The sequence below is a fragment of the Vicia villosa genome, linkage group LG1 (genome assembly GCF_029867415.1).
Source record: "Vicia villosa cultivar HV-30 ecotype Madison, WI linkage group LG1, Vvil1.0, whole genome shotgun sequence".
In the NCBI taxonomy this organism is placed as follows: Eukaryota; Viridiplantae; Streptophyta; class Magnoliopsida; order Fabales; family Fabaceae; genus Vicia; species Vicia villosa.
This window is the reverse complement of record NC_081180.1, coordinates 108174433-108187098: the sequence shown is the minus strand read 5'-3', so window position 1 is coordinate 108187098 and position 12666 is coordinate 108174433. Positions and strand designations below refer to the sequence as shown.

At 32.0% G+C, this 12666-nt stretch overlaps 2 protein-coding genes across 2 annotated transcripts; both read left to right on the top strand.

Annotated features, from left to right (window-relative positions):
• The first annotated feature begins 8196 nt into the window (after nt 1-8196).
• On the top strand, nt 8197-12342 carry LOC131643799 (GABA transporter 1-like). Its single transcript, XM_058914120.1, has 8 exons — nt 8197-8590; nt 8691-8921; nt 9110-9207; nt 9301-9487; nt 9585-9715; nt 10001-10234; nt 10326-11718; nt 12136-12342. Exons 1-7 carry the CDS (start codon nt 8407-8409, stop codon nt 10704-10706), a joined length of 1446 nt encoding a protein of 481 aa, XP_058770103.1. The 5' UTR covers nt 8197-8406; the 3' UTR covers nt 10707-11718; nt 12136-12342.
• On the top strand, nt 11419-12258 carry LOC131651106 (uncharacterized). Its single transcript, XM_058920777.1, has 2 exons — nt 11419-11718; nt 12136-12258. Exons 1-2 carry the CDS (start codon nt 11419-11421, stop codon nt 12256-12258), a joined length of 423 nt encoding a protein of 140 aa, XP_058776760.1.
• Nucleotides 12343-12666: the final 324 nt, after the last annotated feature.

The window sequence follows — 12666 nt, the reverse complement described above, 5'->3', positions numbered from 1 at the left end:
ACAATTATCTCAAATACGACTCTGAAATTAATACGATAAAACACATAATAATTTTATAAAAATAATTAATATAATTACAAGTGTCAATGCACAAACAAAGACACGTATTTTTTAGAAATATCGGTACTAAAGGTTTAAAATAACATTACAAATGATTATTGAGAAGTTGATCCAACTCCAAGGTTATTCTTAATTGATGGAGAATGTATTTTATTCCTATAAATGTATCCACAACTGAGAAAGAAATTATAGTGCAAGTAAGGTACTATGCAATTACTTGTGTTACATTCTGCTGAGAGTATCAATTTAATTTTTTAGTTGATATACAGGTCAAAAGGCATACGTAAAGAATTCCAAAGCATTTAGATAGTGTTTTCCCTCTTTAAGCCTTAACTAAGCCAAAGATTAAGGAAACTAATTAACCACTTCAAAACAAAGAACACTTACAAGAAGAGAAAAAAAGGATTTTGAAGAGAGGCCAATCAAGTGTTTTCTCCAGTCCTGATTAATTAGTGGTATGTTTTCTTTTTATTATAATTTTCAAATAGTTGTATTTGATTTATATTTTATGGATAATATTTTAAAAGAATTAATTAATTAATTATATATATATATATATATATATATATATATATATATATATATATATATATATATATATATATATATATATAAAATAAGATTTTATTTAATTACAATTTAATCGTATTAAATTTTAAATGTGAGGAGTTAACCCTACTCAAATATCCTTATGAGTACTATATTGTTCAAATTCTCTGTTCATTAAATTAATTGCTTAATATATAACATATAAAAAATGAAAAATTTAAAAAACTTAAATGGAAAAGTTTGGTTGGGTTTATTCAAACAGATTGTTGACCCTCTATTTTTGTGTCTCAACTTTGAGCTGCATATGTACACAAAACTGTCCAAAGCACAAACCTTTTAATTTTTTTTTTTTACCACCGGTATAATCCGGTCGGACGATTTCAATTGCAATTGCGGGAGAATTTTTAAATATCACCAAACATGTCAATAGAATTTGCAGTTTAAATTTTGTGTTTAACTTAATTTGCTATAAATTTATTTAAATATAAATCATTTTATATTGGAATCATATTTAATTATAGATAATTTTACAAAATTAATTCACTCTAAATTAATTTGTTTATCACATAATCAATTAATTATTATTTTATTAATAATTTGTTGTCCTGTATTTTTGGAGGAAGATTTTTTCTTTCGTAGACAAATATCTTAGCAATTGTTGTATCTATGTATTTTGATTAATTAGCATAATTATATGTAAACATCTAAACGAAATATAATTATATTTTTTGGTCAAGCTAGTTATCAGTCTGCATAAAAAGAAGACCTATACAAATACAACTATAATTTTGGTGACATAGAGGACTAGTCTTGCTATTTATTTATATTTATAAAGTCAAAGTATAATGTCTAATAAATATTCAAACTATTTCATTGATTTTATTTTTTGGTCAATGGTTCATAGCAGAAAATTAAGATTTTGCTTGCGTTGATATTTTAAACTTATTTTCAAAACCTCAAAATATCTGACATACAAATATATAAATTTTTCCTTAAAAGATTATTTAGAAGAGATTAAAAAAATTATTTGACAGAGATGGTTAGAGTAGTTTTGAGATCGATTGTTGAAAAAATTATTTTACACTGTCAACCAATCACCACCATGCATCCAATTAAAACATTCTTTTATTTAAAAAAAACTTTAATGACATGACACATTCATAACTCCCTATTGGATGACAGTGTAAAATAGTTTTACACTGTCAGTGCACTACCTTTTAACTCTATATATTAAAACAAAAAACAATAAAATGAAAATATTATATATTTTTTTATTTATATAAAAATACATGATATGATAAAAATATCATAATAAAAGTCTATCATATCTCTATTATGTTTTATGTAGCTTTATACTCTATATGATGATATCAAACACATTCTAAAAATTAATAAATAAAAGACTTGAAAATCTAAAATTTGCAACGACTTACTTTACTTACTTTAGTTTGGAAAATGGGAATGAGAGATTTGGAATATGATCAACTTTTGGAGTTTAATTTAGGTAAAGTTACGCAAAGGATTCAAACATGTAGCCGACAAAAAAAAAAGGAAAAGCTTTAATGGGTTGTGGAAAATTCACCAAAATAGTGCGTTACTTTTTAATTTTTTTCTCATCAAATATTTTTTATGATTGTTCTTTTTTAATATAAATTTTATATATTATCGACCAATTACAATTCACTTTTTGATACCAATAATGTTAAAAGTATAATTCTTTGTGTCGAAGTAGGTTGTTGTCGAAATGTATGTAGTAGTCGAAGGAGTTCGCCTCGACAAAATTAGAATTAGCATTTTTTGTATGTTTTAGTAGAGTAAGTTAGTTGGTTAGTTAAAGTTTGTTTGGTGAACAAGCAAACTCAACTATAAATAGGGAGACACCTTATCATTGTAAAGTGTGAAGAAAAGTTGTTGAATTAAATCTTCTTCATCTTCCCATTTTCTCTCAACCCCTAATTTTTCTTTTCTTCATCAATTCATCTTTCCTTCTTAAAATTTCTATGAAGCGTGAACCATATTGCAACCTAGGTGTGGTTGACTCACTCGAATGAAGAATGAAAAACAAGAGGCGCAATCAATCAGATGGATTAATTCTAGTTCATCGAAATTGATTCGAATTAGCTTCAAGATTGAGGTTTAATTCCAACATTTGATATCTAGAACACTGGTTGTGTGATTCTTGGGAAGCGTAGCGCGATTAATCATCCGAACAGACATTTTCCAGCAAGTCTTTCAATTTTAAAAGATAAGAATTATGCGGATTGGTGTAAACAGATGAAGATTGTTTTCTGCTATCAAGATCTTTGGAATCTTGTGAAGGAAAGAGTAACGTCAATTGGAGAAGATGCTATGGATGAAAAGGTTGCACACAAAAAAATTGAAGAAAAAAGATTATAAAGCCCTGTTTATAATTCATCAATGTGTTGATTTAGATAACTTTGAAAAGCTAAGTGATGTAAAATCAGCGAAAGAAACATGGAATATTCTAGAGAAATCATTTGGAGGTGCAGAGAAGTTGAAAGAGGTGAGGTTACAAACCCATAAAAGAATGTATGAATTGCTTTAAATGGAAGAAAGTGAAAACATAAATGATTTCTTCACTAGGATTATGAAACTGGTGAATTAGATCAAGATATATGGAGAAACGTTGACATCAAGATCAGTTGTCACAAAGATCTTGATGTCATTAGCTCCGAAGTTTGATCATGTGGTAGTAGCCACACAAGAATTGAAAGATTTGCCAGCTTTGACAAAGGAAAAGCTTCAAGGGATAATTAAATGTCATGAACAAAGAATAGCTGAAAGATTTGCAAGTAAGTTGAAGAGCGGTGTATCTCTGCATGAGAAATTAGTAAAAGAAAAGAAAAGCAAAGGAAGGTGATTTGACAACAAATGTAGAGGGGGCTACAATAATTTGAATGGTAGAGAAAATCATCAAGAGAGAAACTCGTCCAATCAGAGGAGATCTTCAAACCAAAGCAACCACAGAGGTGGTATTACAGGTAGAGGAATATGTGGTTGAAGAAAACCCGGCAAGAGTCACATTTAATGTTACAATTATCAGAAGTATGGTCAATATTCAAGTGATAGTCTTGAAAAACAAAATAATCAAGAAAGTGATGCAAGGCTTACAAAACATGAAGAAAAGGAGATGTTGTTGATGGTCACAACGAGAGATGAAGAAAAACTCAAGGAACAATGGTACTTGGACTCATGATGCTCATCACACATGAGTGGTAGGAAATATCGGGTTTGTCAGCATGAGTCCCACAATGAAGAACAAGGTGTAATTCACAAATGACTATACTCTAGAATCTGAAGGTGTTGGTGATGTTCTGATTATGAGAAAAGATGGCAAAAAGTCAATAATTTCAAATGTACTATACATAACAGGCGAGAAAAACAATTTGCTCAGCATAAGGCAACTAATTGAGAAGAATTAAAAAGTGTCGATCAAAGATAGAATGATGAGAATTCCCGACTCAGGTGGTAAATTAATTTTGAAGGCTCTAATGTATCAGAACAAAACCTTCAAGATTGAACTTAATGGGATGGAGCACAAGTTTCTGAAAACTACGACTAATATAGATGAATGACTATGTTTGAGAGACAAAGTGGTCGAAATTTCAAGACTCCAAGGAAGGATGTTTGTGGAGAATATGTATCGAAATATTTTAATGCATCATGTGAAAAAGAAGGGATTGTACATGAGGTGGTGCTACCCTACACTCCACAACAAAATAGAACTTCAGAAAGGAAGAATAGAATCATCATGAACATGGTGAGAAATATGTTGAAAGGCGGGCATTTACCTAAATAATTATCGGGTGAAGCTTTATCGACTGCAACTTACATCGTGAACAGATGTCCAACAAAGAAGCTAGAAGGAATCACACCAAAAGAATGTTGGTTTGGTGTCAAGCCTAGCTTAAGTCATCTAAAGGAATTTGGATTTATAGCACATAGACATGTACCTGATCAGTTGAGAAGAAAATTTGATGACAAGTCGAGTCAAATGATCCTAATAGGATATCATTTGGCTGGTGGATACAAACTGTTCGACCCAGTAAACAAGCAAGTTATGATCAGCTGAGATGTGATCATAAACTAGTTTAAGGAATGATACCGGACTAAAAGTATTAATAAGGGTTCAATAAGAATCTTATGTGAAGAACTAGCTAGTGAAGTCAAAAGAGAAGTTCGACAAGAAGAAGTCAGATGTCAAGCAGGAACAAGCAGAGCTCAAAGAACAAGGTTGCAGGAATGTGTGATTAGATCAGATGATGTGATAGATGACAAAAGTGAACTTGTTCACTATGCTTTCTATGCAGATGTCAAGCTAGTCAATGTAACTAAGGAATTGAAGGACTCAAAGTGGATGCAAGTGATGAATAAGGAGCTAAAGTCCATCGAAGTCAACAACATATGGTCACTAGTCGAATTGTAACAAGGAAAGAAATCAATCAATGTGAAGTGGGTATACAAGGTGAAGCTGAATCCCAAAGGAGAAGTAACTTGACACAAGGCAAGACTTACGGCGAAAGGAGTTCTTTAGAAAGAAAGAATCGACTTCGACGAAGTTTTTCCACCAGTTACTAGGATTAGAACAATCAGGTTGGTTATTGGTTAATTAAATATGAACAAGTGGTATATGTGTCAGATGGATGTGAAATGTGCATTTCTAAATGGCCCCTTAGATGAAGAAGTTTATGTTGCACAACCAGATGGATTTGTGAAACAATACCAATAAAGCAAGGTATACAGGCTGCATAAAGCCTTGTATGGACTTAAACCAGCTCCAAGAGCTTGAAATAAGAAGGTAGATAGTTTTCTAAGAGAGAATAAATTTGTGAAGTGCACAACTAAGCATGAAGTATATGTTAGAAGAAGTAGAAGTGAACTGCTTATATTGTGTTTCTATGTCGATGACTTGTTAATAACATGTATCTGCAAGAAGGAGATCTAAGATTTCAAAGGTGATCTTAGCAAGGAGTTCAATATATTAGATTTAGGAAACATTTCATACTTCCTTGATATTAAATTCTACAAGAGTAGTATAGGCCTAATGATGCATCAAATAAGATATGCAAGTAAATTCAAAAGATTTGAGATGGAATATTATAATGCAACTTCGACACCTGCTAAACCAAGACTGCAACTATTAAAAGACTCTAATGAAGATGATGTTGACCCATTAAGATACCTTTGTAACACTAGACCTGATCTAGCATATAGTGTAGGTATAGTAAGTAGATTCATGTAGAGGCCAAAGGTATCTCATCTCATTTCTACGAAGAGGAAACTAAGTTATCTCAAAGAAACTCTATGGCATTTTGTTTCGTGAAGTTGATGAAGGAAAAGAATACAAGCTAGTAGGTTACACCGACTCGAGTTGGTGTAGTGACGTTGAGGATAGAAAATTCACAGCTGGTTATGCCTCTTATTCTTCACTCTTCACTCGAGCGAATAAATCACACCTTGGTTGCAAATTTACAACACATTCATTTCATTTACAAATTTCCAGAAGACTTAATGGATCATTAAAATACCTTTGTCACACTAGGCCTGATCTAGCATACAATGTAGGTATAATGAGTAGATTCATGTAGAGGTCAAAGGTATCTCATCTCACAGTTACGAAGAGAAAACTAAGGTATCTCAAAGGAACTCTATGGCCTTTTGTTTATGAAGTTGATGAAGGTAAATAATGTAAGTTAGTGGGTTACACCGACTCGAGTTGGTGTAGTGACGTTGAGGATAGAAAATCCACATCTGGTTATGCCTATTATTCTTCACTTTTCACTCGAGCGAATCAATCATACCTTGGTTGCAAATTTACAACACATTCATTTCATTTACAAATTTACTATTTTATTAAACTTCACATTTTCTAACAACGAAAATTTATCTCATGATAAGCAACTTAAATACAATAGAATAAGAACTTAAGTATACATTCCTAAGTAATAGAATACAAATGATAAAACTAAGAATGACACTTCAACCATTTATTGTTCGCCAACAACAAATGACTTCGGATGACGTGTCTCCCAACATTGAAATACTTCTCTGCAAATTTCTCTCAACATTTCGATCATTTCAATTTTATTTCAGATCTATTTATAAAAGGTTCACAATAACTGCAATTGCTCTTCCTTTTTGGCTTCTTAGGCCTTTTACGATTATCCATTATCATTGGCCCAAGAAATCAATCATATTCCATTTTACTAGTATATGTACTAGGATATATAAAGCACATAAGAGACAACATGACCTTGCGTTGTGCAACAACATCTTTTGTAGACCTTGGCACATTTTTTTCATCTTTATCCATTAGAGTGACAACTCAGTCCTAATAGTTTGATCTAGAATTGTGTGCCAGCACTTAAGTCACAACTTCTACCATTATCTTTTGGCTTAGAGCCTATTAGGAATTGGTCTTGCTTAATTGTCTTGACAATGCTCGTCATATTTGCTAATCAAAAGTAAAACTAAAGATGAAGCACTTAATGTGCTCACTATCAAACATGAAAATTTACTTAAAAGCAAGTATAATTAACTCTAAACACCTCTGATAAGTGTGAATAAAATGAAGGGATTGTTAACTCTAAACATGCAAATTTATGGTGTTAGTCTTGAAAGTATTGTTTTAGTTCATTATTTCTTTTTTATGCATGGAAAGGATTGGATATGAAGCTAAAAATTATGAACATTTAACTTTGGTGAAGAGTTTATGGTCTTGTGTGTTTTCAACATAAATTTGGAATACGATGACCTATTTTTGAACTTGGGTATGGATTTTAATTTTGGGAGGTTGAGTTATGAGAGGGTGGTGGTTTGTGCTTCTATGAAAGATTTTTGTTGGAGGAAGATAATGACTAATCTTTTACTTAATTTTTTTTGGGTCAAAATATGATTAAAAAAAAAACATCATGAATATAAAAATGGAGATGATGTAGGGAAGAGAGGTGAAGAAATTAGGGAAGAGTATATGATTACAAAGATACAAAATGAGCTATAGTACAAAATTGAACAACAATTTAAGTAAACTCTAACTCAAAATGCAAATATTCAAAATAACCAAACCAAGAAAAACATTTTTTAACATGTGAAACACATTATTATATAGAATTCAACCAAAAATTTGTTCAACTTTCAAAATCAAAATCAAAACCAAACCATAACTATATTTTCTATAGATATTTTTCTTATCTATCTTCATACCAATGACTTGTGTTTGACAAGCTGCAAGGGGTCAATGTGCCAACCAGACTATAACACCACTTCACCCCCCAAAGAAAAAGACTATAAAACCATCATAGTATTTGTATCTATTATGAAGTCATGGAATGTGAACAGCCTGGATCTAGTCAACATTTTTATTCTCCAAAAACATCATACATACATAGTATTTAGCATATGATTTTTTTTTATTATATTATATAGCTGATTAAATTGACTTTTTATATTCACATAGGACGAATCTCCTTAGCCACCTTGAATACTTTATATTTATACTATACCCCACCTCACAATACCATATAATAAAATAAAGACTATATTAATAATGATGCAAGTTGTTAAGCATGTCCAAAAGAGTTTCCAACACATAGTGATTTTGGTTCTTTTCTTTGACCATTATATCATTCAAACATGTTTCTACATCTAAACTAATTTAAGTCTTTTTCAACATTTATGTCAATTTGCATCCATTTTTCTTGTTTGATTTGTGTATAAGATAAGATATTTCTGTTATATCATTATTATTACTATAGCTAGATAGATCAAGGTATACTTATGAATTATAATAATATTAGTATTACAGAGAAATTAAATCAGGAAGAAATTAACATGGGAACTGCTGCTCAAAGTTCTTCAGAAATCTATACAAGTGATAGTGAAAAGGGTTTTGCAATGGGTCATCCCTCTTCTAGTTCACCTGAGTTAGATGCAGGAGCAAAGTTTGTTCTTGTATCTCAAGGTTAGTAGTATTCAATTATAATTATTATTAAACTATAGTATATTGTTGTTACTATGTTGTTTGTTGATTTAGTATATGGTTGTGTTTGTTGTGTTTGTAGGATCATGGTTACACTGTGGTTATCATTTGACAACATCTATTGTTGGACCTGTGATTCTTACACTTCCATTTACATTCACTCTTCTGGGTTGGTTTGGAGGAGTGATTTGGTTGATTCTAGCAGGAGTTATTACATTCTATTCGTATAATCTTTTATCTCTTGTCTTGGAACATCATGCTCAGCTCGGTCGTCGCCAGCTTAGGTTTCGAGATATGACTAGAGATATTTTAGGTTAATTTCTATCTTCACTTTGCTTTAGTACTTTTCTTTTCTTCTTATCATTGATTAGATCACCGCCGAGGTGTAGCGCAAGTGGTTGGTAAGCTACCTTGTTTGTTGACACTGACACAGACACGGCTGACACGGCTGGTTTCAGAGGTGTTGAAAGATTCATAATTTGATTGAAAATGTTGTTGCAGGACCTAGATGGGCAAAATACTATATAGGCCCTCTTCAATTTATCATATGCTTTGGGACAGTAATTGGTGGTCCTCTTGTTGGAGGAAAGAGTCTCAAGGTAATAACATCAAAAAAGCCATTTCATTTTTCCCTTTTATAGCTTATGATTTTTTCAAGCTTTCAACCCTTAGCATTTTTCTTCTTCTTGCAGTTCATTTACCAACTCTACCATCCAGAAGGAGGAATGAAGCTTTACCAATTCATTATTATATGTGGAGTTGTAACAATGGTTTTAGCTCAACTTCCATCTTTTCATTCCTTGAGACATATTAATCTCATTTCTCTGATTCTCTGTGTGACTTACGCAACGTTTCTAACAGTCGGTTCGATATACATCGGTAAGGCAAAGAAAACACAATGACATTGGCAATGTATGACAGAAACCTGTCATTTGATTCATTCAATTGATTGTGTTGCCTGTGTGATCCAATGCAGGTCACTCGAAAGACGCGCCGCCGAGACATTATTCTATAAAAGGCTCTCATACAGATAAACTCTTTGGTGTCTTCAATGGTATTTCAATCATTGCTACATGTTATGCTAGTGGAATCATTCCAGAAATTCAGGTTAGTTTACCATCTTGTTATTTTTCCGAGAACAAATGTCATAGACGGAATCAAATATATTGGTTTCGCCTATGTAAGAGGAAAAATTGATTCCAAAGCCGTAGAATTTGGAACTTTTGCTTTGGTAATCAATTTCGCCTCTTTCAAAAGCGAAACCAAACATGAACCTCCTGAATCAATTTTTGTCACCGTAAAACCAAACACGACTATTTAATTGTGACAGAATAAGAATCAAATGTACATGTCTAGTGACTAACTAGATACAATTGTTGTGCAATTTTGTAGGCAACTTTGGCACCTCCTGTGAAAGGAAAAATGTTCAAAGGACTATGTGTTTGTTATTCTGTTATATTAGCTACATATTTCAGTGTTGCTATTTCTGGTTATTGGGCATTTGGAAATGCATCTGGTGCAACAGTTCTTGCTAACTACATTGGAGAGACAAAACTATTATTACCAAAATGGTTTTTCTTGATGACTAATATACTCATCCTTCTTCAAGTGTTTGGATTGACTGCGGTAAGAACACCTAAAAAGCACAGTTCATTCGTTTGTCTTCTATTTCTGTATAATCCTGATGAATAATAACTATAACTCGGTTATGTTACAGGTATATTTGCAACCGACAAACGAACTATTTGAAACGATTTTCGGAGATCCGAAAAAAGGACAGTTTTCGATGCGCAACGTTGTGCCGAGAGTATTGTCTAGGTCAATATCAGTAGCAGCAGCCACTCTCTTTGCAGCTATGTTGCCATTCTTTCCGGATATAATGGCATTGTTTGGAGCATTTGCATTCATTCCTCTTGATTTCATTTTGCCTATGGTTTTTTTCAATATAACTTTCAAGCCTTCCAAACAAAGCTTAATATTTTGGGTGAATACATTGATTGGAGGAGGGTCTTCAATTTTAGTTGTGATAGGTGGAATAGCATCAATTAGACAAATAGTCCTTGATGCCAAAACATATAGTTTATTTTCTGATTCTTAATTATGTATAAAAATTATAATTGTAATATAGTGAGAAACAATACACAATTCATTTTTAAGTTACTTTATATGTTTTCTGATATTTAATATTATATCTGTGCATGTTTGAAATAACAGTGAGTTTGACAAAATTCTTGTTATTTTATTAAAGGTTAATCAGATGATCTGAATCTCGAATTTATTCTTATGAAAATTGAATAAAATTTGAAAAAGAAAATGAAATTAAAAAGAAAAAAAAATTGAAGGTGACATTGAAGTTATCTTGAATTTTGGCCATTTATGAAGTTTTCCTACACTCAACTATTACGTGAACATTATGAAAAAGGAATGTCAATTTCAATAATTATTAGTTAAACTATAGATGCACATAATTTAGTTTGTTTACTATCACTAAATCATCCTAATTATTTAATTTTAATTATAACTACTAAATTCACACTCATAAATACCATAAATATAAATAAATTCACTGAATTTAAATTTACAATTAAAATAAATAAGAATTATTTTGATTTTTTGAGTATGAAAGTAATTAAGAAAAATAGAAGATATTTAGAGAGAATGGCATTGGCACGGTTGTTGTGGTGCAGTTAACAATAATTCTATAAATAAATCATTTACAGAATCAAAGCAAAGCAATTCAAACAGATTCCATCGCTTCCGTTTCCGTTGGTATCTCCGCCGTCAGAATGAGTAACAAATCCACCGGAACAATGGTGGTTACCACCACCGCTACTACTCAACAGCCACAAGAAGTAGTTGAAACGCCGAAGAAGCCCTTCATTCCTTTCTTCCCCAATTTCAATTTCAACTTCAAACTCCCTCCTTTTTTCTTCCCACCAAAACAGCACCATCAGCGTCAGCATCAGGGTGAGGAAGAAGGAAAGGCTCCGAATGTTGTGACGTTTCCGAAAACCGAACAATCTGCTGTTGTTATTCCTGCGCCTCTTCAGGCTCAACCTGATTCTCAGAGCCTTTCTGCCAAGACTTCTGATCCCTTTAAGCTTTACCAGGTATAGTATTCTTTTCATTTTCAGTTCTTCATTAGGTTAGGTTAACAATTTTTTTCTGTAATTTTCAATCATATGTATGTATATATCAGATTAGGGTTTTGGTTTACACAAAAAAAAAATAGACACGTGGTTTGTTAGGGTTTGACTGTGATATGATTGAGTGAAGATTTGTTTTGAAATTGGATGGTTCAAAATTGTGAATAATATTCTTGTTAGAAGTTTACTTTCATTCCTGTGTTTATTGGATTGGATAGTGAAAGAATCACTCTGATTTTTGGTGTTATTAAGTGAATTGTTTGAAATTGTGATAAGTTTTGTAGCACCGACGCCTCGGAAACAAATTATTATCAGTGTCAGCGTGAGTGATAAGTGATGACTTTGATGAGTTTTTAAAAAATTTCTCCATTTTGTTTACAGATTTATGCAGTAGGAGCATTCCTTGTTTCGAGTTGGATTTGGGCAAGGTGGAATGAGAGGAAGGCTCGAGGGAGGTCTCCGAATGACGAAGACGATGGTGCTGGATCACAGGAAAATGAATAGATATTTGTAGTACTTGTATACAATAATGATGCTACTTGAATATTTTCACACTGTTTCAAAGAAAAATTTGTTTCATTTTCTTCAGAGTTGAGCTACTCATCACAGGTCAATAGTTAGAAATTAACCACCAAAATTATCTTTCTCTACAATTCTAGAACGTCGGGACCTTACAATTCTTGAATCACCATAATGAAAAAGTTACAATAAACTCTTTTAAATCGGAGTTGAATCACTATTTTTACTCCCTCTGTTGGTGTTGTTCCCGGATAAACCAATACACTTGCATATCATCTTAGTGAATTTTTCCCTGGAATTGTCATTCTTATAAACTAACTTTTCGGAACTTTTATTCATAAAACGGATCATAAACAGTTAAAGTTATCCTGGTTGCAGTACTCGTATATATGG

Coding starts and splice junctions, on each gene's coding strand:
- LOC131643799 (XM_058914120.1), top strand. CDS start 8,407: ATGAATTATAATAATATTAGTATTACAGAGAAATTAAATCAGGAAGAA. Junction 9,488..9,584: donor AGTCGGTTCGATATACATCG/GTAAGGCAAAGA, acceptor GATCCAATGCAG/GTCACTCGAAAGACGCGCCG. Junction 9,716..10,000: donor GAATCATTCCAGAAATTCAG/GTTAGTTTACCA, acceptor GCAATTTTGTAG/GCAACTTTGGCACCTCCTGT.
- LOC131651106 (XM_058920777.1), top strand. CDS start 11,419: ATGGTGGTTACCACCACCGCTACTACTCAACAGCCACAAGAAGTAGTT. Junction 11,719..12,135: donor ATCCCTTTAAGCTTTACCAG/GTATAGTATTCT, acceptor TTTTGTTTACAG/ATTTATGCAGTAGGAGCATT.